At 37.8% G+C, this 27,192-nt stretch overlaps 1 protein-coding gene across 26 annotated transcripts in view; it reads left to right on the forward strand.

Annotated features, from left to right (window-relative positions):
- RIMS2 (regulating synaptic membrane exocytosis 2) overlaps positions 1–27,192 on the forward strand; it is a gene marked incomplete at its 5' end in the record, with an annotated part of 447,679 nt that overhangs the window by 220,321 nt on the left and 200,166 nt on the right. For 15 of the 26 annotated variants that reach the window (XM_082754487.1, XM_082754478.1, XM_082754462.1 and 12 more), the window contains 5 exons: positions 17,098–17,165; positions 18,870–18,993; positions 20,100–20,195; positions 21,014–21,137; positions 26,167–26,213. In XM_082754487.1, the coding sequence (XP_082610613.1) occupies positions 17,098–17,165; positions 18,870–18,993; positions 20,100–20,195; positions 21,014–21,137; positions 26,167–26,213 (459 nt within the window). Of the gene's footprint in view, positions 1–17,097; positions 17,166–17,307; positions 17,517–18,869; positions 18,994–20,099; positions 20,196–21,013; positions 21,138–26,166; positions 26,214–27,192 lie in introns of all 26 variants that reach the window. The other 11 variants (XM_082754461.1, XM_082754481.1, XM_082754472.1 and 8 more) reach the window with 1 other exon arrangement.

Genomic DNA, 27,192 nt, shown 5'->3' on the forward strand with positions numbered 1-27,192 from the left:
ATTTTACAGACTGGAAATCAATGGATCACTGTCAGAACAAAGCTTAGCATTCAGGTGCCTTGTATTTCAAGCTTGTTGCTCATTACTGTTACAGGAACAAGTGAAGATTCACATTTCAGTTAACCTTGGTTGTAATTGTTAGGTTTCAGTTGGGGGTTACTAGCCAAAATTTCGATTGAAGTGAGTTGGTCTTTTCAGACACAAAGCATTTAAGCAACGCAATAGATCTATTTTTTCCCTGCATTCAGTTCAGTTCCCTCCTGTCCCCTGGCTCGCTTTCCTGACTTCTGTGTGCTTGTCTTCTTCCTTTGCTCCACACTAGGTCATAAAAGACTGCAAAAATCAAAATCTAAATTCTCACACTTTGATGCCTGTTTGACTCCCTCCTATTAATACTAGTAGCATTTATTCACTCCTGTACATTGACTTCATACCCCTTTTACTGTGTTCAAAGCTCTCTTAAATCTCTTCTTATGATTTCTCTTCTAGCAGCTTAAGTAACCAAGACATTGTAAAAGGCAAGAGCTGGGAACAGGGCCTGAAGTCTCCAGTGTGGAATATCTGAGTCTCTATCAGATCTCTGTAGCTCTATATCTATCCCTTTGTCACACTGTGCCTGAGAAGAACAAACCACACTTGTACTTGCTTGTGCTGTCTCTGCCCGCTAGGTCTCCTGATGGGCACGAGGGAAAGAACTGCAGAGTCTTGACATCCGACATACCCTGTTTGATGGTTACACAACTTCTCCGAAACAATTTATTACCGGAATAGACAGCTTACATAGAAAGGAAACAGTGCATGAATCTTGCAGAGTCAGCTGTTTTATTAAGCCTCTCAAGGATGAGATCGCTCCCATTCCTCAGTGTACCTGTGCTGTCAAGATGAAGTCAGTGGTCACCTTGGTCTTCTGCTACACCACAGATTGGTAACACATAACTCACAGCTCACAGCAATCTGTTGCCTTGAATGATTCCTCCATCTCGTTCAGGGCCACACAGAATGAGTACGAAAGCTGAACTCATAGAATCATAGAATATCCTGAGTTGGAAGGGACCCTTAAGGATCATCGAGTCCAACTCTTGACACTGCACAGGTCTACCCAAAAGTTCAGACCATGTGACTAAGTGCACAGTCCAATCTCTTCTTAAATTCAGACAGGCTCGGTGCAGTGACCACTTCCCTGGGGAGCCTGTTCCAGTGTGCAACCACCCTCTCTGTGAAGAACCCCCTCCTGACGTCCAGCCTAAATTTCCCCTGCCTCAGCTTAACCCCGTTCCCGCGGGTCCTGGCACTGGTGTTAATGGAGAAAAGGTCTCCTGCCTCTCGACTCCCCCTTACGAGGAAGTTGTAGACTGTGATGAGGTCTCCCCTCAGCCTCCTCTTCTCCAGGCTGAACAGGCCCAGTGACCTCAGCCGTTCCTCGTACGTCTTCCCCTCAAGGCCTTTCACCATCTTCGTAGCCCTCCTCTGGACACTTTCCAACAGTTTCATGTCCTTTTTATACTGTGGTGCCCAGAACTGCACACAGTACTCGAGGTGAGGCCGCACCAGCGCAGAGTAGAGTGGGACAATCACCTCCCTTGACCTACTAGCGATGCCGTGCTTGATGCACCCCAGGACACGGTTGGCCCTCCTGGCTGCCAGGGCACACTGCTGGCTCATATTCAACTTGCTGTCTACCACGACCCCCAGATCCCTCTCTTCTAGGCTGCTCTCCAGCGTCTCATCGCCCAGTCTGTACGTGCAGCCAGGGTTTCCCCGTCCCAGGTGCAGGACCCGGCACTTGCTCTTATTGAACTTCATGCGGTTGGTGATCGCCCAGCTCTCCAACCTGTCCAGATCCCTCTGTAAGGCCTTTACGCCCTCATTTGAGTCCACAACTCCTCCAAGTTTGGTGTCATCAGCAAACTTGCTCAAAATACCCTCTATTCCTACATCCAGATCGTTTATAAAAATATTGAAAAGTACCGGCCCTAAAATGGAGCCTTGAGGGACCCCACTGGTGACTGCCCGCCAGCCTGACGCAGCCCCATTTACCATAACCCTTTGGGCCCTGCCCGTTAGCCAATTGCTCACCCATCGTATGATGTTTTTATTTAGCTGTATGGTGGACATTTTGTCCAGTAGGATCCTATGGGAAACCGTGTCAAAAGCCTTGCTGAAGTCCAAAAAAATCACATCAGCTGGTTTCCCTTGGTCCACCATACGGGTGATCTTATCATAAAAGGAAATCAGGTTAGTTAGGCAGGACCTACCCTTCACAAACCCATGCTGGCTGGGACCAATGACTGCTTTGTCCCCCAGGTGCGCCTCAATAAGTTCGAGAACCAACTTCTCCATGATTTTACCAGGCTCCAGGTTTTTACCAACTCCCTCTATTCCCTCTAAGAATAGGCAAACTCCTACTAAGTTGCTGGTGTGTGCACCTGGGATTAAGAAAAAAGTGCAATAAGTTTTTTACCTGTCCCTTACTGAGACATTCTCACATCTGGAAATAAATAAAAATAAGTTGTAAGGGATCTTTGCGTTATCAACCCTTGTTGCTTCTGACTTTACTAAAAGAAATAACACATTGCTTACTATACTTGGCTTATGAAAGAAAAGATTTGTAAAAACAAACAAAATTATAGGAGACTAATCTTAAGACAACAGTCATAAATGAAATGTGGAAGCCCTTTTTGCATACAATCTCATTTGAAAGCAACAAAGAAAAGGAAAGAAAAGACACTGAACCATGGCAGAGAAGCAGTTAAATTTCATAACTGTTTCAGTTGAGATGCGTAGTTTGCCAAAGTTGCTATTCCCAAAGCATGTCATACTTGCCAGTTCTCTATCGGATTTGACAGAGGATGATCTAAAAAAAAATAGGCAGCAACAGCAATGTCACCCTAAAAAGTCATTAACTGCTTGTGCTGTTTACAGCAGTATAGCTATGAACATAGCCAGTCCTACATTTGCAAAAACCTTTGGTACATCTTTGTTTCAAAAAATCGGTTCTAGAAACACAAATTACAAATCACAGCCCATTATGAAGTATATGCTAATAGCTGTTAATTGCGTCATTATATTCACAATATTGTTAATCAAGATGATCTTTTCAGCAATTTTCTTCCTTTTGGTAGATGCAAACATTCCCAATTTGCTTGCATAAGAGTAAGCATCAAGAAAAGAGTACTGAGTTCTAGATTACTTCTAAGCACAATAAACCAAAACTGTTAAGATTTTAACAGATTTTATTTATTTATTTATTTATTTATTTATTTATTTATTTATTCCATGTCAGTCAGGTAATACAATATTCTTAATGTTGTAAATTTAGCAGGTTACAGGATTCCCGGTTGCTTTTTCATAAAACCTTGACTTGGGCAAGAACTGCAGTTCTCAGCACAGCAAAGATGCTTTATGGTCTTTTTCCTGTGCTGGGCAGACCCAGGCAGAAAAGAACGAGCGTTTTGAAGAACGAGTGTTTCCTAGTAGTGGGTTAGTACAAAAGCAGTTTATCTGAAGATAAACGTAGTTTGGAGAACAAGGTAAATGGGAAAAGCCTTTTATTTGGGGGGTTATGTTAGTCTGGTTTGATTACATGTATACTGGGGAGTAAGGTGCGTGCCCAAGGAAATGAGCAACTGACACAAGGGAGAAGAGGGTGTTTTGAAAATGGCTGTGCGACGCTTCTTACAAAATTCTGTCTGAAGGCACTTGGTGGCATTTCCAAACTTGATTTTTTGTTATTGTTGTGCATTACACATTTGTAGCAAGAACAAGGTATTGACTTCATTTGGAACTGTGTTATTGCAGTGTTTATATCAGAAACAGGCAATTTCTGTTCTGGAAATATACTTCTACCTGGAGAAGAGATTGATGGTCCGGGCTCACCTAAACTATTTGTCTGCTTCTGTAAAACTCCTCTGCTATGAGCTAGGCAAGTTACACTGGCTGAGGGACCATTTCATGTAATGAAGGTCTTTGTCACATAGAATCTGGTCCAACTTACGAGGTGAAATTTCCTGCTGTTTCTACAGGCACCACATAGTATGACTTTTTTTTTTTTCCTCACACCTCAGCTTTCCAGAAATTCAAAGCTAAGTAAGGGATGTGCAGGATTTTTCTTTAAATAGCGGGGAAAAATAATAACCTTTTGCTAATAACTCATTCTAGAAACACTGAGCCTTGGTAGATATATTTTTGGATCATATAAAAAAGAGGAAAATGAGATTAAATTGCTTATGTAACCTTTATTATGGCTTAAGCTACCATGAAGGCTGTAATTATGGGAGTGGTTCTTGTTGACTGCTGAGAAGTCCCTGAGCAACATGCTTATTTATGTATTCAGCTAAATGAAGTAATTACAGAGCTAACATCAACCAACTATTTTTTCATGGAGGCTTCTCCCATTGTTCTGCATCCTTTTGAAATGACGAAGACACTGAAAACTGCAATTAAGAAATCTACTTTAATCATTAGGATTCAAAATTAGTTCTGGAATATGAATATAGGTATATCTATAGATACAACTTTAACAATCTTGCGCTCATGTCTCCACATTTTACTGACAATATTGGTTTACTTTGAAGAACATCCTTGTACATTTTCCATACAAAGGACTTTTCCATCCAGTTTGCTTATTTAGACATGGGCAGTACTGGGCAGATGTTTGGAAGAGGAAAATTTTTGTTTTCATCATGTAATAAAATCAAATGCTTTTTTGGAAAGTAGATTTTTGTAAGTAAGTTATTGTCATTTACTGAGTAGCTGGGAAAAGGCAGTACTACAACTCTAAAACATATTGAAGAAAATTCAGTTCCTGTATTTCTCAAGTTTGGCACTGAAAATTGTTTGGGACATTTGACAGTTTCTGCTTTTATGTCCGTATGCCAACAAATCATTTCAGAAGAGGTTAATTGTAGCATCCACCTTGTTTCGTTATGCAGGCCTGCCTTAATGAAAAATTCCTTGAATTTAACCCTGACTCCTACAGAACCAGCACACTCTGAGAGCACAGTGAAACACTGTCAAGAGACAAATAATTTTGTATTTAGATTATGTTCAGTAACTAATGAAAAGGGTAATTAGTTGAAGAAATGGGAATATTGACTAGTTATTTAACCTTTCTGTGCACAGAAGAGAGTGGTCCTCAGGGATGAGGAGGAGTTTTCACCATTGAGTTGTTAAAAATTTTATATTATGTTTGTATAGGGACTAAATTAAGGCTCCACGCCAAACTAAGACTCATATCATTCTTACTTTCTGAATATTTAATTTTGTTACCTGCCCTTCCTTGTAATATAAAAGGCATCTATGTGTGTGCACATATACATGTATTTATATAAACATATATGAAGTTTGTCTTAGGCCTGTCTTAAAAGACAAACAGGCTAACTCATTGATATTTTATTTTTTGCACATTTTTTTAAATTGTAAACCAAGCACAACAGATCATTGCACTTAACTAATTTCCTGATATAGAATCATCCTGTCAAACCTGCGCACAGAAAGTATGAAGACAGCTCATAGTGATTGTTACTTCTGGAATCCACTGGACTTGCGTTTTTAGGTTTATTCTTCCTCCACAGCAGGTAATTAATTTCCTTGAAAGAAAGTGGTTTGACAAAAATAACTTGTTAAACCAAACTTGAAGCAATAGGTGTTTTTATATATACCAAATTACGTTCTTCATGGTGGCTATTAAGGGGGAGATCAATAATTAATGATCCAATTACTGGCTTACAGAGGCTTTTATTGTGGTGTCAAGGTGATGAAAAATCATCTTGCATTGATTTTTTTTTTGCTGCCACTCCTGCTTACTGAATCAGCAGTTGCACTGCATGTTTCTAGACAGTTCATGGCTTGTGTGCTGCCAGGGATGGATGAGATGCTTTGGATTTACTGCTGTGAATTATCTCTTGTTTCTCAAACCAAATCATCTCAACAGTGATGTGAGACTATGTCATGTCTGCTGCAGTTTTATAAGCAGTTTTGAGAAGCTAGCAGCTTGAGTTAATTAAAAATTATACTTGTTTACACAATCAGAAAGGCTGTTATTAGTATGCCGCCTGTGAAATATTACATCAGCTTTTCAGAAGGAAAGGAACTGCTGTGATTGGTATTGAAATGCTGTATTTCCTGGTTGTGAATCACAGTATTATACTATACCATCTTTTTGGTTGGAGAAGACCTTTAAGATCATCAAGTCCAGCCATCACCTAACACTACCAAGTCCACCACTAAACCATGTCCCTAAAGCACCACATCCACATGTCTCTTAAATACCTCCAGGGACAGGGACTCTACCACATCCCTGGGCAGCCCGTTCCAATGTTTAATCACCCTTTCTGTGAAGCAATCCTTCTGGATATCCCATCTAAACCTCCCCTGGAGGAACTTCAGGCCTCACAAACTATCAACTCACTACAATCACCTCGCTGCAAACTCCTTTTCAGGTAGTTTTAGAGAGAACAGTTGAATATTAAACTAGTAATGTATCTACCACACTATTCATTCTCTCTTGATTGTTAGGTAGAATTTCAAAAATTGCCAGTGCCTTTCTGCATAATGCAAATTGACAATTACCGACAAGGAAATAAGTTATCCTAACTCCCAAGTGGTGCTTTGGTATTCAAAATGCCTAGTTATTCAAGTACAGAACATGGAAATGTTTGCTTTTAAGATTATTCATATTTCTGTTCTAAAATCTATGTTTCCTCATCAGTGATCAAGATATTTAGAATGAGTTTTGAGTCCATGTCTGTGCTGTCTCAGAGCTTGTCATAAGTCACTGGGAATACTACACTCGAAAATGGGAAGTAGACCTTTTCCTCCTTTCTCTCCAGCTGTCCTTCTAGGAGAACAGATATATCCAAGGGTAAAAGTGGGGGATTTCTTCCCATCCAAACAAAACCTAGTAACTGAACAGAAAAAGGCAATGGTGAACAGGAAGTTAGATAATGGTTTTACAAGATTTTACAAGATTGTTTATCATCAAAATGCTAATTATTTTGATTTTGTAAACGGTATTTTATACTTATGTCTCTCTATTTTATTATGTTATTAGATACACACAGATGCATTCTTTGGTCATTGGTTATCTTGTATTGCAAATCATGCATGTTTCTCAATAGTACTGTTTGGTAGCAAAATATCATGGATCCTGACTGGAAGAAGTAGAGAGAAGGGAAAAAGATGTGATCAATGAAGCAACTAGCTGATCTTCAATCTTAATATATGGAAGGCTGTTAGGTCGTTGATGGAAATTGATTATAGATAATGATGTCCCTATATTAGGAGGCATCTCTATGTTAGTAGTGTCTCCTTTCATTAGCGTTATCTCTATGTGACTTTGGAAATAAAAATGTAGGCTGCTATTGTAAATTAATATATTTGATTCTTTAAAACTAAGTTAAGAAGATTTCCCTTTTGTTCCTGACATGCATGTTTCAGTTTTACTTACTGGTGATTGTTCTCTTGATTAAATTAATACAGCTCTGTCATGAGTACAACTGACATGCTAAGTTTATGTTGTTGTTTGCCAATTTGACATCACATCTCACAAAGAATCCATTCCCTTGCTTTCTGCTGTGGTCTTCTATTGGCTTGACTTGGTAACTATGAGTCTTGCTTAGTAATTAGGATATACTGATTCAGAGTGGCTGACTGTTATTTTCTATAGTAATTAATATTGACATCAAAGTTGTAAAGCTTGAAAGTAAATAAGTGCACTCTACAAAGAATTACCTTTTCTGTAAAGTTTACTGTCTAATAAATATTAGAGGGATCTGTTCATGTACATGCATACATGTTGAGAATGTGAATATATGTTTTTATTATTTGCATTGGCTCCAGCTATTCTAGTAGCCTCAGATTTATTATTTGATGAAAACATGAAAACATTGGTACAGACTCCCTGTCAGTAGATGTTTGTTTCTGGAAGAATTAAAAATATGCATCTGGTGAAGCACTGCCTTGGAAAGGTAGTGAGCTCATATGTCTGTCCAAACCGTCCAAAAAGAAATAGGTTCATATTTAGTATTCAGTGCATGTGCAGCAAATCCTGTGCCCCTGAGACTTCCAGATGCCAGGCAGTCTTATTGGAGCTACTCTGCCAGCCTGTCAGGCATAATTTTGCCAAAGTCACAACTTTAGGATGTGAAAAGAGCGTTTATTTGGGGAAATGGAGATAAAGGGTAAGCCAGCACAAAGTGAGCTGCGTAAGAGAATATGGTCTCCTATAGCTAAATAGATTTTTCCTGAAGCTACTTATTTCTTAAGCTTAATTAAGCCTCCTTTAGTGAGTGTAAAGTAATCAGTAACAAATACAAAAATTGAACAGAAAACAGGTATCATGAGCACACAAGACCTGAAACTGTTTCTTAAACATTGCAGCTGTTGCTCACAAATTTTTGTGGTTCTCCAATTATAAGCTGGGTTCTCTTCCAGGTTGCTATAAGGCTAGTTTCCAACTGGCTTGGCAGCTTTTCCTGTTGCCTTGCTGTTGGCAGCAAGACACTTGAATGTGCCTGATCTAATTTCAAATCGGAGGAAAGAATTTGTTGAACATGTGCAGATGAGCTCCCGCTTGTGCTGCAGCTCCGCCACATCCCAGAACCATCGGATCTTCTGCGCTTGTATGACAGAGCTGTGCATCCCCAGCAGTCGTTTTCCAAGGTGATCCATTTTCTCAGCCAGCCAGATGGAAAACACAGCTTTTAGTAACCTTGCAGACAGCGGTTAATATCCATGTGCATTAAATCTGAGAGCTCGTTAGCTTTCAGAAGGCAGGTCTGTGAAGAGAGGTAGGCTTATTTATCACACCTAACCAGGCTGCCTACTTCTAGGTGATGGGAATGCCCTCCGTGTTACAGAGCGGCTGAAATGAAGGCCAGATACAGGATTATTTAATGATATTAATAGCTTTTACTCTGCCCTGCATTACTAATAGTGCTACTTTCCTCCTTCGAAGGGTTTCTCATTCAGGTATAGGCAAGCTGGTATTGCTGATGCTTGTTCAAGGAGGGACTTGCAATGAAGCTGTCAGTTGGATGATTGGGTTGGAGGCATGCGTGACAAAGACAGATAGGCAAGGAAGATGTGAGAGGTCAGCCCATGAATATAAGCGTGGTTGTTGTGGATGTGAGTAGGCAAGAAAATGGAAAAAAGCATGCCCTGTAAGAAGGGATTGAAAATTTAGACTGAATAATAAAATAGTAAATTGCTTTTGGATGCTTACTTCTGGGCATTGCCTAGAGCTGCTGCCTCTTCTAAGCTTTCTGCAGTGTACTTCCCTTTGTGTTCTGCTGAAGGAATTTTCTTATCCTGGAAATACTTTGGCATAAGCTCAAAGCATTCTACAAAGAGAGGAGAAGGAAATGGGAAAGTGAAAATGCTGCAAGAATGGTCAGAAGTGTAATTTGGAGTAAACATCTTCCTAGGACAACATCTTAAAGAGAATAACACAAGAGAGATGTCCATAGGATGTCTTTCTTTGTTACTTCAGCTTTCCCTGCTCTTGATAGAAATCAAGCAGGGAACACACAGCAGGGGTGTGCAAATCTAAAATATTTGAGTATTAAGTAGATAGCAACTGGCAGTGTCGGGCTGGGTCCCCAGGATAAGATGTCTGGCTGTTTCACTTGACTTGTTCAGCACACCAGCCCATTTCCTTGGTGGCCCAGAGCGTGAGTTTCAGTGCCCTGCATCGCATGGCAGAGGCCACGGTGTGACAAACCGGGTCACGCACGCTCCTGGTGTCCTCTGAGAGGCATGGATGTAAGTGTACGAGGACATCTAGTGTGTGCCTCTGTGCTGCCGTGTGTCTTCCAGTGCGAGTCTGGTGAGTGTAAACTGTAGTTAAGAAATTCTCAGGTTTCTCTCATTTTCACTTTTTTGTTAAGCTCCATCCTGCTAACTTTAATATGCAGCAGCTTTCTACAGGAAGTAGCCAGTCCATCATTACAGATGTATATGCTGTATTGATACGCTTTCTTTCCATTTATTTCATGACAAGACCTTTATAAAAACATACTTGACTGTTAATTAAGCCTGTGTTTTGGAAAATCTAAATATGAAGAAAGTCCTTCCCGTATTTTAAATCCTTCTGGCAAAACATACCTAAGAAAATACTTTCAGTAAGTATACTTTTCTCAACAGTGATTCTAAGTCTCAGATTCAGAAAGGTAACTGAAACAAAACAGTCATGCTGAAACCTTTTCACTCTTTATATGAGGTAATCCTTTCCATAAAATCTTTTCTGATGAGCAGTATTACTAGTATTTGAAAACAAGGCTGCATTTTCATGGAGTGGAACCAGTGTCTTCTTTCTTAATGACATCTTCCACTAAACAGCCTCACTTGGGAAAAAAAAAGGGGAAATCAAGAGATTTTTAAATTCTTAATGAAATTAAGAATTTCCATCGAGAATACTGCCAAAACCCAATCTGGTATAGTAAGATATTCCATAAGCATATAAATTGTCAGGGGATGTCTTCAAAAAAGGTCTCTGTTGGTAGAAAGTTTATGTTTCTTTATTATACAGAAATGCAGAGTTGCTGTGCTTAAGGGTTTGCCAGCATTTCCATCATAAGGAATGTTTTCAGAAATTCATCTCAGAAGACGTTCTGCTGTTTCTGAGTGACAGTGCACATACATATTTTTATCGTGAGTGTTATCTACCCTTTTTCCGTAGACCAGAGAAGATTTTTTTTCTGTGGCAGTACCTCTAGTCAATGCCCTCAGGTGCTCTGTGTCATCATTCTTGCCACCTGTATGTGCACAGCCTCAATTAGTCTCTTACCTGTTTTGTGGGATGGAGCTCTCTGCTGTTCAGGATCTTCTTCTAACTGTGTAGGTTCTCTTTATGCCTTTCCTTCTTGGCCACACGACCTTAAGAGTACACCTATTGTTTGTCATTAACAAGGGAGGTTATGCAGGATTACGAAAATCACTTTTTTTTTGACCCTTTATCAAATGTAGCAGTCCTATAAATCTGTGGATCCATACATTAGAGGTGAGGTTTCATCTTCTTCAGTGTAGACTCCCACAGACATCTACATCTACAGCCAAGGTAATTACATTCACTTCTTTTATTGTCATTGAAGAAAAACAGATTTGGCTACAATTCATGTCAGCCTTAAAGCAGATACATAAAATAACACAGATGAATGGAGCCAATAACTCAAGAAGTGGTAGACACGTACTGTGTGTTTTAGATCCAAATTTTTCAATGTTTTTAAAAGATACTTAAATGCCATATTTCTGGGTGGGAAAGCTGTTCTAAGAAGCAAAAAATACATAATCAAGCAGTAAAATAGAAGGGGAATGTCCATTGACTAGAGGTATTTTTTAAATACAGATTGCAATTCAAGGTTCCAGTCACTATGGGAATTTCCCATTGCTGCACGTTCCCAGTGGAAATGTGGAGTACGAAGAAGGAAACCTTTTCCTTTGCCTGCATGGTTTTGGCTATAGACAGTAAAGACAAAATATCCTAGAAATCTGTAAGCTTACAAGTTTTCAGCTTTCTGCCATTTATAGAGAAAGGCTAGGTCAGTGATGTGGTTTCTCTCCCAGCCTGGTTTGTCCGTGACATTAATAAGAGCAGAACTCACATATGTCTGTTCTTGTATCCAGCTGCACTCCTGAACTCCTGAGGCATCTGCATGCTGTTATCATGACACTAGCTGAGATTGTATGATGCTTAGCAATATATTTGTTCCTTTTTCCATGAAAGATGGCTTTGATACTGTAGTTTATATAATTTATCAACTAGGTGACATTTTTCCTGAGTCATTTCTGCTGCACATCCTAAAACCCCATTGTCTCAATAGTGAAGCATCTGCTATTGTGGAAGAAATATTTAAAATATTTAAATAAAGTGTTTTCTCTGGCAGTCAGAATTAAGGATTCAATGTCTTTGTTATGGTAAAATTATGGTTTAACAGTTTTTCTTCTAGAGAAAAAAAACATGTCTTACATTTACTACTTTTAATTTTACAAGATTTCACAAAACTTTTACCCAGTCAAGATTTTAATATTCATAGAACATGCACCAAAAAACTGATGTCCAGGCATCTTATCAAGTCATTCATTGTACCTTAAAAAAGTGTGATTGTACTAAGTAATTACAGTCTTATAGAAATGTAATACACCACTGGGCTTCCAGACAGTCTTCCTGTATATATTTTATTAGTTTAAATATTTTATTAATAACAGTTTGACTGCATTTGATTAATTTTTATAGTATTTCAAATCTGTTATTTAGCTGACTCTTAATGCAGTGTTAAGGAAAAAATCTACATAGACTACAGTGGCTTTATCGTTTCTAATTTCTATGATGATTTCTTTTGAAATGTTTCTATATATTCTAATGGAAAAAATTATACATTTTTTGGACAAAATGGTATGAAGTTGTTGTTTGTTTTCTTACCATTTTAATTTTAGAGTAATCGGTGTTTATTGTGAGACAACTAAAATAAAGAGAAAGACAGCTTTCTACATCTTGACTGGAAAAAAAAAAAAGGTCAAAATAGTAGAGCAAGAACTGGGAGTGGTTTAATCTGGTAACCGTGTCAATTTTACATTTGTTCCTTAGTGCAGGTATAAGTTCAGGGCTTGCCATTTGATAGAGAGTTGCAAAATTGCTGCAAAATAAATGTAATTTCTACGTGCTAATCTAATACATTGGGCAGATTGGGCTAAGTGGGTCTTATCTTGGATACATCATAGTAGGTGGATGCACCATATAGTACATGGGTGAGAGGACACTTGGAAACTTTTTCAATAAGTGGAAGTCTTACAACAGGCCAGAGACCTGTGTTTGAACACTTGAACACAGAAGCAAAAAGTTTTCTATCGTCCAGAGATCCTTTTAGTCTACATTGCTGCTGCTGTGGTACAGAAATATTTGGCATTTCTGATTGTATATAATCAGTCCAGCTGACTTGCCTTTGATTAGATCTTTGAGTCCTGAGGCCTTTTTATGATTATTCTGGTATTTTCTTGGATATATAAATAAATAGTTGAGGCTGTGTCAAAACTGTAACTTAGGGTAGTAGGATCTTCCTAATGAAAAGACAATGACCATCTGAAGGAGTTATTGAAACCTCATTTAAAAATAGCAGAGGATAAATAAGACGTTTTGGATGTGATGAAGGTATGATTTATCACACCTGGAAGTGCACATCTAGAACAGGTCAAATGAACCACACCTTAAAAAGTTCTATATCCCACTACTGATGGTAAAAGGAACATAAGCTCATTGATTCTGATGTACAGATCCATACAATAAATAATCAAAGCTAAGGTAAAAGAAATAGAGGTCTCTAGAGTCAGTATTTGAAAGATGGCTGTAAGAAATTCTCTAACAAGTTATAAAAGGACTTACTGTAAGGTTTTGTTTTGTTTTGTTCCTGAAACAAGAAAATTGGAAGTTCTATTGTAGGAAAATAATCAATGTATTTTATTCTTACTGTATGAATGGGAAGTTTTAAAAATTACAAGTTATCACTCAGGTAAATGTGTATCTATTAACATATGTGTCTTAATATTTTGGTTAACTTTAGTTAAAAGAATAAAAAAATCAGAAAAAGAATCCAGAGTTGCTATATGTAACTAAAAGACAGTGTGCACATTTCAAGTGTGGGTGCGCATAGCCCAGACTGTTAGAGCCCAGCACTGCTCAACATTTGCTCATATAAACACCTATAGGATGAACTTGTATACGTATAGCACATCTCTGCTGTGAAGTACAGTTACTGGAAAGGTATTTATTTTCAGTCTTTGAGTGGATGCCTATATGCACGTGCTGTGGGCATATAATTCCAAGGGAAGACTAGACACGTATTTGGTGGCTAGGTATACACACATTCAGTGTGAAAGTGTATATATATGGTGAGTACATCCTAGGGACCTCAACTTTTCAATAACTTATTTTCCTATTTTAACAAGTTATTTCCTATTTCCTACGTAGACAAACAAGTGAAAGTTGAGTTTGATAGGAATATTAGCTCTTGACGAGTTCATGCAAAACTGTTTAATTTATAGGGGAAAAAAACATGAATAGGCGAGCTGGCAAAGCTGAATTGCTACGAATAATGTGTGTGTGAACATTAAGAATGCAGATGAATTTCATAAAGGGTAGATAAGTGCTACGTTCACTGGAGAACAGCTAGGATGTAATAACTACACCTGTGGATTCCCTTCTGTTGGCTTCTTTTGGAATATAAGTAATAGTCAGGGTTGTTGCTGACAATTTTAAAACTTTAAAACAGGGCCAGTAATTTGCAGTGGTCGATTTTTACTCGTTAACAATAGATACCTACATTTAAATGTAGTAATTTCAATGAAAATACACCATTTCTCAGAAATAGCCAGGAATTAGAATTAGTAAGAATGATCTGATTTAACTGTTCTGCTTATACAGCCCATTTCATTTCAGTGCTCTGCTCCTAGAATTAGGTGGCAAATTACAGGGAGCCAAATTACAACTTTTCAGTCAGACTGTGGTTTTGGGCGTAGAAATTGTATTGATGACACAGAAAATAACGACTAGGAAGAAATAGTATGGGCTCACATGCCTTTCGTTCCTGTAGTTAGAGTGAAGTCATCATTAGTGTAACGAGATGAATTCTCCTCACTTAAGATTCCACTTTCCATCTACTCAGCATTGGTGAGGGCACACCTGGAGATCTGCGTCTAGTACAAGAGAGACATGGACATAATGGAGAGAGTCCAGAAGAGGGCCACCGAGATGATGGAGGGCCTGGAGCCCCCCTCCTGTGAGGAGAGGCTGAGAGAGCTGGGACTGCTCAGCCTGGAGAAGAGGAGGCCCAGGGGATCTCATCACTGTCTGTACATCCCTGAGGGGAGGGTGCAGAGAGGATGGAGCCAGGCTGTGTGCAGTGGTGCCCAGTGCCAGGACAGGAGGCCCTGGGCACAACCTGGCCCCCAGGAGGCTCCCCCTGAGCACCAGGAGCCCTTCTGTGCTGTGCAGGTGACGGAGCCCTGGCACAGGCTGCCCAGAGGCTGTGGGGTCTCCTCCTTGGAGCCCTTCAGCAGCCGCCTGGACGTGGTGCTGGGCACCCTGCTCTGGGTGTCCCTGCTTGGCCACGGGTGGCACCGGCTGGCTCCAGAGGGCCCTGCCGGCCTCAGCCACTCTGTCATTCTGTGAAGATTAACTTTTCAAATACATTTTAAAATCAGGATTTGTAAACTAGGCAATTGTGTAAACTGGAGCTCTTTCCATCTCCCTGTATCTCTCCATATCTCTAAATGTGTGTTAGTACAGTAAAGGGTAGATCTTCAAGTGCTCACTGATGATTTCACTCTGTTCTCCTGAAGCAATGTTTGTAGAGTTGGAGGTAAGAAAACCCTGAAAGCTCCTTGCCAGGAATAGGTTTTGATCAGAAGCTCCCATTTAAAATGTTACCTTCCCTTCAAAGAATCAAGAAAAATAGTTTGCACTTTTACAGCAGGCCCATTTACTACTTAGAAAGTATGAATGAATTAAAGCTTCAGAATAGTTTCATGAGGTCCCTTAGCATTCCTTTTCTGAAACGAAAGGATGTCCAACGTGCTGCTCATTTCTGCAAAATGTTAGGGACTAAGTTCAAACCGGAAGTGTCTTTTTAAAAAGAAAGCCTTGATACATGTCCTCGATGCATGTCCTTTAAAATGGAAACGAGACTTGATCTTGTTTCCAGATGACATACTGTATGTATTAGGAGAAAACAAGTGGGAAAAAAAAATCATATTGCTCATTGTATATAGTAAATCCTTTTGAGGAGACTGTATTTTACTTTTCTAAAGCATCCATTAGCTTTTTGTAGCTTAGTTTTATGGGGTTGTATCTGCGTATCATTTCTGCAAGGTTTTCTAAACAAATTTTCAGGCTGTGCTTAGACCCAGTAGTTATATTTTACAAACCTTCTGGTGTAGTTTCAGAGGAAGTAGCTGAGCAATGTCAAAGCAGGATCTGAGGTAATGGAAATAGAAAAGTGCTGTTTGTGGGCTGTATTAAGAGCGGAACTGCACTGGTTTAGTGTTCTCTTGGTCAAAAGCCAACATTTGGTCCTGCACACAATAATATCATAATCATATCTCGCACACAGCAACAAAATATTTTTTCATGTAGCATGTAGTAACAATATTGTAAAAAAAACAAAAAGGAACACTGATAATTCAAAATGCATGGGCGTAATTCATGATTTGTGTAGGTACCTACACAAATGCTAATGCTTTATTAAAACACAAAAATCACTCCCCAGTCCTGTGGACAGTTTAAGGCCTGTGGAAAGTTTAGGCTTTTTGTTTAAGACTGTGTTTTAAACCTTTCTCCTTGTCATCTGTCTGCCATACATGTCAAATTCGGATTCTCTAATATGCAAAGACATATATCCCTTGTTAGAATCCTAATGTTTATTCTCAGTTTCAAGGTACCTATACTTACAATTATCACCCTGATATTTAACCAGTAGACATTTCTCTGGGAATTTCAAGTGACGTTGATACGCTTTTTATAAGATATTTTATATATTTGTTTTGCTTATAAATCTTTTATATTTTAACAGATCATTCAGCCCTCCTTAATCATCTACAGTACAGCTAAATACACCATACCATTGCTCAAGTATTTTATGGAAGCGATCAGAAAGAATACTATTTTGTAATGGAAAACCAAAGTCTGTTCTTTAAGACAAGAAACAGAAACTGTTTCTGTAGTTTATGATGAAAACCTGTCCTGTAATCAAATTTTTTCCTTTCTGAAAAGCGTTATGAATACAATGCAATTTGCCTTTTCATTTAATTTACTGTAGCTAACTGTATGCAAACAGTTAAAAATTGGGAGCCAGTGATGCTTTATGCCGTACATAACTACATGCACACCTATACCCAAGCAAACATACCCGCTTCCTCACTGTATTTCGTATGCCACTTACTTGGTTGTTGGCATCTTAACTTTTTATTGGAATTGTTTTCCAAGTCCCGCTAGCAAAGGGTATGAATCAGATAGGATAACCAGCAGTCTTTACAATTTTACTGTATCTTTTTCTGTCCTTTCTTTCACCTTTCCTTTACTGCACTATCTTGTCTGTCTGATTCTCGCAGGAGACATGGATTACAACTGGTTGGACCATACGTCTTGGCATAGCAGTGAGGCATCCCCAATGTCTTTGGTGAGACATGTGGAGCCTTACCATTTAGTTTCTTTTACCATTTCACATTTCCTTTGTTTTATTTACACCTTTGCATGTTTTCTTTTTTTGTTTCCTTTTTTTTTTTTTTTTTTTTTTTTTTTTTTTTATCCCACATCTATAGGGGACAGTCAAAGGGGAAAAAGAAAAACTAGTGAGCAGGCAGTTTTGTCGGATTCTAACACCTTATCCGAGAGACAAAAGAAAATGGTGTGCTTTGGTGGCCACTCTTTGGAAGAGGACTTGGAATGGTCTGAGCCTCAGATAAAAGACTCTGGGGTAGATACGTGTAGTAGCACAACTCTAAACGAGGAACATAGCCATAGCGAGAAGGTACTGAGATTACGGAGCCTGCATTTTAACCTGCTCATTTGGTCTTTGTTTGCTCTCTGTCACTCATTAAAATAGTGCACAAAGTAAAAGACAGGGTGTTTCTAGAGACAACGTAGCATTTCTTAAGGTGCAGAAAAGAAAAACAAATGAAAACTCTCTGCATGCTTGCAGCTTTTATGGTTTGGCAGACTAAGAAAAAAACAAAAACAAAAACGAATAACGAGACATTGTTCTTGGTTGCATAATAGCCTATCATGGTATTACCTTCAAGTGTTAAGTAATTAACAACAAGGATTCTTCTGATTGGCTTATTTGATTTACTATGTTCAAACTCCTGGGGCTGAAATTAAATTAATAGTTTAAGTCCCAGGTGAAAAAGGGAGAAAATTGGGTCTCTCTGCACGGAAAAGTTGTTTTTCTTTTTTCCCTTTCACTGTCATGGTTGTTCTTTTGTTTTGTTGCCATGCCATTTTTTGTGCAGTACTGTGCAGCATTAAAGGCTTTGCCATCTGCTTTGGTGATTTTTATTTGTGTGTTTTGTTTGGTAGAGATTATGATCAGTCATTTTTGAATTATTACGTGTAATGGGAGCAAATTTGTCTGTGCCTGCTAGTTTTGCATGAAATAGAGCATGAAAGTAGTATTTGTCAGTGAAAAAGTGCTATGATTACACAAAATAAAAATATTATTTTAAATTTTAGTAATTATGTTATGCCAGCATACAACGTGTGACCATGTGTAGTAATGGAATAGTAATACGTTCATATGCTCTGTATGTGGAGTAATTAATCCAATAAACATTTAAATGCAGAGCAATGAATGCCATTTTTAACATATTCTATAATTTTAATATATTACTAATGAGAGAAAGAAAAACAGAAAAAAAATTGTCAGTCTTAGAGAAAACTGGCGTGCTTGGAATAGGGGAAAAAGAAGAAATCTGTGTCTTGCATCAAGTTTTTGAGTTAAACTTGCCTTTTCAGTGTTACTCTTGATATTGGTCTCTACAGTTGTTTTTGTCAGTACTTGTGTGATCGTCCCTGTGCGTAGGTAACTATGCGTAGTTATCTGTATCTGTCTGTTCATCAAGATGCAAAGATCATTACAGATATTTATAATTTGGATTTAGTAAAGTAGATAATGTTACTAAATATTAGGAATATATTGTGAAGGACTATACGTCCAAATAAATCTTTACAAGCACAGTTTTCAGTCATTCTGATACATTAAATATTAGTGTAATCATAACACTTTCACTGCATTTTTAAAATATATCAGGAAATGAAAAGCATTACTGACATATTTTTCTTTAACATCCTATTCACTGTATTTTCCATTAACACCATATGATAGCATCCAGTAACTTGGCAACCATCCAAAGATGGAGACCGTCTCATCGGTCGGATTTTGTTAAATAAACGACTGAAAGATGGAAGTGTGCCGAGAGACTCGGGAGCAATGCTTGGATTGAAGGTTGGTAATGAATAATTTTGGAATTACTTACTTAAAACTCTCAATTAAACTAGCTACCTTCATAATGTAAGAACTCATAATACATAATTCTCATAATACATAGTCTACCTATATCTATAATGTCTTCATCTCAAAAATAATATATAAAGACATTGTATGTTATTAAGAGGAATTTCACAGGGTCCCTGACATTCTGAAAAAGTTGTATTTTACAGAAAGACTGGACATGTTTTCGCAAGTTTTCTGAGAATGGCTGCTCTGCAAGATACTAATTGCATCCTTGCTAGGCAAGCCGAACCCTGTCCACTTTCTTGAGTATTGAGCATTGCAGCGTGGTGTAACTTCTGTCCTGCAAAAGGTGAAAGAAATGTGAAAAATAAATCTTTTTTGAAGATCTGAGGGACATCTGGAAGTTAATGACACTTTAATCCAGAGCAAAGTCTACCACTGTAAAGAGCTGTTTCTAGAATTTTTCCCCTCTGATAGATTTGCTACATCTTAAACGCACAAGACTGAAAATTATTAGTACTTGTACGTTTAGATGTAGAGCTTAGGGAAATGGTTTAGTGGGGACTGTTAGCGTTAGGTCAGAGGTTGGACTCAATGATCTTGAGGTCTCTTCCAACCTAGAAAATTCTGTGATTCTGTGTGTGATTCTGTGATTGTTTATTATCACAAAGTGGATTTGATTAATTGTTAGATACATTCAATGTTTTGCGTGAATGTTGTAGGCCCTGTTACATTAATAAATCTATTTACAGCTTGAAAATATTGAAGTAAGCAGTCTAATGAACCGTAGTGTACTTTTTTGGGGGTGCCAATTTATACTACAGAAATATACAATACAGTAAAAAATAGTACAGTGAAAGCTTGAAGTATTTCACTTTCTGTATTTGCATTGTCTTTAAATTACTCAGGTAGCTGGAGTAGCTATATAAACATAACCTACCATAGCCAATGTTCTGTGGTGTTTGTTTCAAGTGTATCTGCCTTATCTGGGCTACCTGAATACCAGAAAAGTCATTGAATTCTGTTCTCTATTGCCTGTATGGTTAAGTCATTTAAATAATTTCTCATGCTATGAAAATAATTCCTCTTTGAAACAGGTAGTAGGAGGAAAGATGACTGAATCAGGTCGACTCTGCGCATTTATCACCAAAGTTAAAAAAGGAAGCTTAGCTGATACAGTGGGGCATCTTAGACCAGGTATGTATCCATTATAGACCTGTAATGCTGAGTTTCTTTTCTAAAGGTGATAAGAAGAAAGTGAGCTTAATTAGAAGTCAAATTATGTTGAATAGTTGTGATGAGCTGCTGCAGAATTCAACCTGATGTTCATGTACTAGATTATTACTGACATTACTGCTTTTTTGAAATACATAAAATCTCATGTTGTTCAAAATCATGTTTTCACATTTTTATTGATGTTTTCATACTCAAAATAATATTCCCCTGACATCCTGCCCAGTCACCTTATGGAGTATATTTTATTTAGACCCAAGCCACGATATCACAAATGTGCCAACAAAACCATCTTGGCCAAGAAACTTTTAGGATCTGGTTCTATCCCAACGTGTGAACCATGGATTGCTGCACTGGAGTATGTGCAAGAAATATTAAATGTTAACATAAGAACTGTCTGAACACTAAATACTAAACTTTTAGAGGTAATTGAATCTTCATAATAGCAAGTTGATGAGATCTGCTGTTTTAAAGATCTGCATTCTCTGAAGAGCATCTTGAGTTTTATTTTAAACCACAACTAACATTATAAGTAAGAGTTGTATCTAATTCAATAGTGATCCTATGGATGATATTATTGCTTTGCTGAACCTTATGGAACCTTAGGTATTCAGAGCAGAGCTGCAGAAAAAGTTGAATACTTAGGATTTTCCTGTATGAAGGACTCCCAAACTTTTTGCCAACACAGGTTTCACAATTCGGTAAATGACAATAAATGGCTTAAATTGTTCACAATTAAGTTCACAACAGACTTACTAAGACTGTTATTTCCGAAATTATAGGTGATGAAGTATTAGAATGGAATGGAAGGCTACTACAAGGAGCCACCTTTGAGGAGGTATATAACATCATTTTAGAGTCCAAACCTGAGCCACAGGTGGAGCTTGTTGTTTCAAGACCAATTGGGTAAGTCCATTTTTGTATTAAATGTGATAAAAATATTGTTAAATTTCACTTCTAGTGCAGATCATGTCAGATTCATAAATATTGTAAACAGTAAAACTGTATGTAAGACTATGTAAACCAAAAACATAGTTAGAGTGGTAGATCATGCCAGTAAGTAAAAAGTGGTGGAGTGAAATCATGTATTCTCCAGAGAGTTCTGGGCATTATCTGGTGATACGCTTGAAAGCAGGTTACCTTTTGTGGTTATTTAGTTGGTGGTCCAGGCTATAAAGGATCTGTGATTAGAATCTTTATTGCCACAACTCTTCATTAGTAACTTGACTCCTGATTCTTTTTCTCCATTTCCATTTTTATATAGTATGTATAGTAAAGTATACATATTTGGTCTATGAATTGATGGTTAGCTCTGTTCATTTTGCCCAAAATACAGTATGCTAATGACATAACCAATATGTCTTGGAAAGTAATGACTTGACGTTTTCATCGTCTTCATCTCTGAAATATAGTAATATTTGGTTTCTAATACAGAACATACCTGAATAAATAGCTAAGTTGAATGCTCATTTAAACAGACTATGTGACCCTTTTTCTTCAGTTCTCCACCCAGTTTGCTTGACTTTGAGAACTGCCTCTCAATGTCTAAACTTAGGTGTTTTTTTGTGTGTGTGTTTTTTTTTTCTTTTTTTTTTTTTTTTCCTTCTAACAAATAGGGCATTTCTAGCTACTCTGTTATATGAATGTTTCCACTTCTATGAAGACTTGCCTTTCTTCACCTGTTTGTTTTATTCAAGTTCCTACAAACTACAGTCACATCCTTCTTTTACTTCTCCATTGAAAGTTCTATGGCTGATCATTTCAGGGCTGTGAAGAGGGGGTACTTACCTCTGAAGTTGAAGATGCTTACAGTTGTTAAGAATTTTCTCTTTTCTCCCACAGAATTTATTACAATGTATTTATATATTAACATATTTATGCCTTGTGTAAGATGCTCACAATTTTTTTATATGAAAGCATGAGTAGCATAGCAAATGAGAACTAAGAAGTACTAAAAAAAAATATAAATTTAGAGCCAGATAATGTGAAGATGGAATTTCAGTGAGGGTAATTTGTTATGGGTTCAGCTATGAGGTATATTATCTGGTGTATTTAACTCAAAGAAGATGCAGTATGGTTAGGAACATAATTTGCTTTGATACTTTCTAATGAACTTGATAAAAACAAAGATTGTTTTATCTTGTCAGTAAGATGAGACGTTATCTATGTATATACTGAACTGCAAACCCTTTAGGGCAAGGGCTGTATCTTTTTGTCTTATCCATAAAAATCTTTGCATAACTTGGGAGTTCTATGTGTAATAGTAATACTGAGGGACTGACTAACTTGCAAGAAAAAATCTGTCTTAGAAGAGAAGGTTTCACATTTGTTTCATGTAAGTGTAAGATCTTTCATTGTATTTCAACTATGATGTTTATACCAAAGTTTCAAGGAACTGCTCTCATCTTGAAAGTACTTTTTAAAATTTTTTTCTCCATTCCTTTGACTGTATGAAACTTCCTCAATTCTTTCTTATGCTTTTCTATTTACTGCCTGTTACCTTCCTTATCATCATGTCTTTTATTGATTATGTTATCATGTGCTCCACTTGCTGTCACTAGAGCAGCTCATCTATAATTCCTTAAAGAAGGTGGTGTAGGCTCTCAAGACACCTTCTTCAACATTAACTGTTTGCCACACAGGGTGAAGAACTGAGCCAGGTAGTGACTAAAACAGTTACTGCGTGCTGGATTCCCACTTTCTTTTTGCAGTGGACGTAAAAGGGGGTCTTCACCTTCAGAGCTCCAGTTACTAATGGGAAATGGGTTTATAACTGAAGCCTCAGTGCTAAATACATTGTGGGTGTCTCAAAATATTATTTCTTTTAGTCATCTGCAGGTTGGTGAGAACTTAAGATTCTGATGAGATATATGTTGCTCTTTGGGGATTTTGATATCAGCAGTATAACTTCAGAAGTGTTTTTCATGAGATTTGAGCTGATGAACTGGAAATGCCATGTTATCTTCTTAGTTTAGGAAATTTCTGGTCATAATCAAATGCTGTATAGAAATGAACATCTTTTGCTTGCCCAAGGAAGCAGAATGCCGTAGGTTCTGTCCCAGGGAATAAGTTTTCAATGTGCTTAAAATCATTAAAAGTGCAGATTTACCAGATGTCTGAAGTGATAATTGTTTTGATTAGAATAATTTCTGCCCACTTGAAGGACTTCACTTTTGCCTTGAAGTATATCCTATTACTTACAGAGTCTCTTGATAGTCTTACAGCATCACACTAACGCATGCCAGAAATCTCCAGACTGGCAATTAACTTAGCTGAGAAAGAGAACCCTTTGTCACATCCTGATCTTCTGAATACAAGAACAACTTTCAGTAAACATGATTACTGGTTCTTCACTTTATTATGGGCTGACTTCTACGGAAACTGAACATGACAAACTAAGCGGATAAAGGAAAATGAAATGGAAAAATCTTTTTAAAAAATATGATCATACCATTTTGGCATGCAATTTACCCCCTTAGTTATCTTAAAATAAACATTGATGGCCATGTTGGTATTCTGTGTAAGCTGGCTATCTCTTATATGCAAGATTTTTTTCTGCTTTCTAATAATCAGAAATACCTATTTTAAATTGTATTTTATTTTCATAGTTACTACTGTTTTGAATTTGGAAGGTACGTTGTCTAGTGTTTTATTAATTATTCTACAATAATCTGCTTGCAATTGAAGATATCTTAAACTGTGAAGAGGTACTGAAAGCTATTTTCACCTCTCTTCCATTTATCCCAGTGTGAATTCCCTGCAGAAATACTACTCACACTACTTTGAAATACTCGGGTCTCTATGTTTTAGGTACATTAAAAAAATTTAAATCTCAGGTTACATTCTGCAGCATATTTCTGAGTGAAGTGATAGGCAGGTATTGCATACCTTGATAGTCTACAAATATCAAGAATTTTGTATTCTACAAATATCAAATATACAAACTTAAATATTTGCTTCTTCACTAGCCCTTAAAAGTTTCTGACACGTTTTGCTTAGTAACAAGAGCCAGTGATTTTTCCTTAGTGGGCAGTTACACCAGTTGTATGCCTTTTGATTTGCTTGATTCACTGGGTGCTGCAGCATCGCTTCACTTGGAAAGGTACTTGAATTTGCTTAGTACAGCTACTTTTCTGGTGAGTTTTGAAAAATGTTTGGAATGCATATACCAAAAACTTACTAGATAAGTCTTTATACAGATAGCAGATTTATTTATTTTTTTCATTGCATAAGACAGCATATATCACTGAAAGGATTTTTAACTTTCCCTTCATTTTCATGTGCCTTTGTGGTGTTGACCTTGGCTGGCTGCCACTTACCTGCCAAGCTCTCTCCCACTCCCCCTCTGCGACAGGAGAGGGGAGAAAATGAGATGGAAAAGCTCAGGGGTTGAGATAAGGACAGGGAGATGGCTGAGCAATTACTGTCATGGCCAAAACAGACTTGATTTGGGGAAGATTAATTTAATTTATCGATAATTAAAAATAGAGTAGGATGGTGCAAAAAACAATATAAAGCTAAAACCACTTTTGATGTTGAGTCTTCCAGGCTCAACCTCACTCATTTGTTCCTGACACTCCTACCTCCCCCCAGCCCACGGTGGTGTGGGGGATAGGGAATGGGGGCTGTGGTTGGTCCCTTACACTTCATTTCCACAGCTCCTTTGTGGTCACTCTCTGCCCCTGCTCCACCGGGGGCCCCTCCACCCATGGGGGGGCTGCAGCGTGGAGATCTGCTCCATGTGGGACCCATGGGCTGCAGGGGGACAGCCTGCTCCACCAGGGGCCTCTCCACAGGCCGCAGGGGAACTGCTGCTGCCTGCCTGGAGCACCTCCTGCCCTCCTGCTGCACTGACCTTGGGGTTGTCTGCAGGGCTGGTTTTCTCAGTTTATCACTTATCTCTCTCCCAGCTGCTGTGCAGCATTTTTAAGCTTTCATTAAATATGTTATCACTGAGGCAACACTGTCTTGGCTGATGGCCTCAGCTGTGCCCTGTGGTGGGTCCATTTTGGAGCCAGCTGGAGCCAGTTGTGCCCAGCATGGGGCAGCCTCAGCCTCTCCTCACAGAGGCCACCCCTGCAGCCCCCCTGCTGCCTGTACCTTGCCACAGAAACCTATTGCAACCTTCAAAAAAACAAATCTACTGTAACACACGTTGTGATTTTAAATGCTGTTCTTGCTGTGACTCAGAGTTGAAACTCTTAATCTTGTTTTATGTTGCACAAATACCTCTAAAATGTTTTTATTAGCATATCGGTAGTTTGTAATCATACATATAGTAATGTTTGCCCGTCATAGGAAGAATATGTTTCTGTGGGGATGGGAGACCATAATGATGTACTTGTGCCTGAGTGTTTTACAATTACATAGTTGTACATACAGTTTAACAGAGATGATATGACATTTTATGTATATGCAAGTATGTTATTTTGCAAAATGAAATTGCACATTTTATTTAGTCACTGAAAAGTGCCCAAATTTGAGGGTTCAAGGACAGTAAAGGACATAGTGAGAAAACATAGTGAGGACATCATTGGTAGTCATCATACTGAGATAGCCATCATAGTTTTAGCAAGGGTCTAGTAACTTGAATTCATGTGTAATATCATAATGAAGTCTGCTACTCCCAGTTTTAGTCTACTGGTAACTCTGAGATTGTTTTTTCTTTGTTTTCTGTTTACTCAATTATTTTATTTGTGACTGTGCAGCTTCTTTCCTGTATTCACTCAACTGCTTGTTTCTCTAAGCTTAATTTGCCACTGAAATAATTTATACCAAACAAAGGATAAATCTTCCCTGTGGCTGAAGACAGTCCGTAGTTCATAGGATTTTCCTGAGGCATTCGGTGGTGACTTGCAAAGTGTTATAGTTTAACTGAAATCTGAATATGCTTGTTAGATAAAGGATCAGCCTGTCTTACTTTTCCTTATTTCAGGGATATTCCCAGAATACCTGACAGCACACATGCACAGCTGGAGTCCAGTAAGTTTCAATTGTGGGGTAGGAAAATCTTCTCTCTCTTTTATGTAAACACAAATAGATTCAAAAATGTCATCTGCAGTCAGTATAGCTCTTGTCTCTTTGTCTTTATTTGTGTCAGTATGTTATTTTCCTGTATGATGAACTTACCTTTGTTTAATAATAGAATATCGGAAGTCAGGCTATGTTTATTTACGCTTGACGTTTGGTTATAAGTTTAAGCTATTTTTTATTGAGAAGAAAAGCATAACACAAATTAATATACAAGAGCATTAATCATAATTTTCAATTATTTTATTTTATTTTTTGCATTTCAATTGAAACCTTAGGAACTAAAATATAGGGATGAAATGTTCAATATTTAGAACGTGAAACATAACTACTTTAAAACCAGAATACTCATTGTGGCTCATTAGACCACTTAGCACTCTTTAAATTGGCTAAACCAGTATTTTGTGTGGGAAAAATAACTTATTTTTTGGTGCAGATCTGGTAGGATGGATTTAAGCCTGGAGTTATTTTTATCATTGTTTTGGAACTCTTTTAAAACAGAAGCTGTAAATTCATACAGTGGTATAAACTTGCCATAATAATGTGATAAACTATAACTTTTCACTGGTCAGCCAATTCTTTAAAATATATTTTAAATGTTGTGACTTTTTGTAACTCAAAATTTGTCCTTTGAGAGCTTGCAGACCTTGTGGATTTGAAACAAAATGCACAAAATATGTGCATCTTGATATTTTTGTAAAAATCTAATTAAGTCTGATTGCACAAGATAATAAGTGCTCTTTGGAAGACTGAATTCCTTTTACCACAGTAAAGTAAATAGGAATTTGGGGCCTTCAACTTACTGACATGATTACTTTGGCAAGTATCTGAATGAGCTATTATTTGTTCTATGTGCTTGAAATGACATTTTGCAGCTATAAACTTGGAAAGCTTTTGATTGCATCTGAGCATCAGAAGATTGAGTGTCGTT

This window comes from Aythya marila (genome assembly GCF_965140915.1).
Source record: "Aythya marila genome assembly, chromosome: 2".
NCBI lineage: Eukaryota > Metazoa > Chordata > Aves > Anseriformes > Anatidae > Aythya > Aythya marila.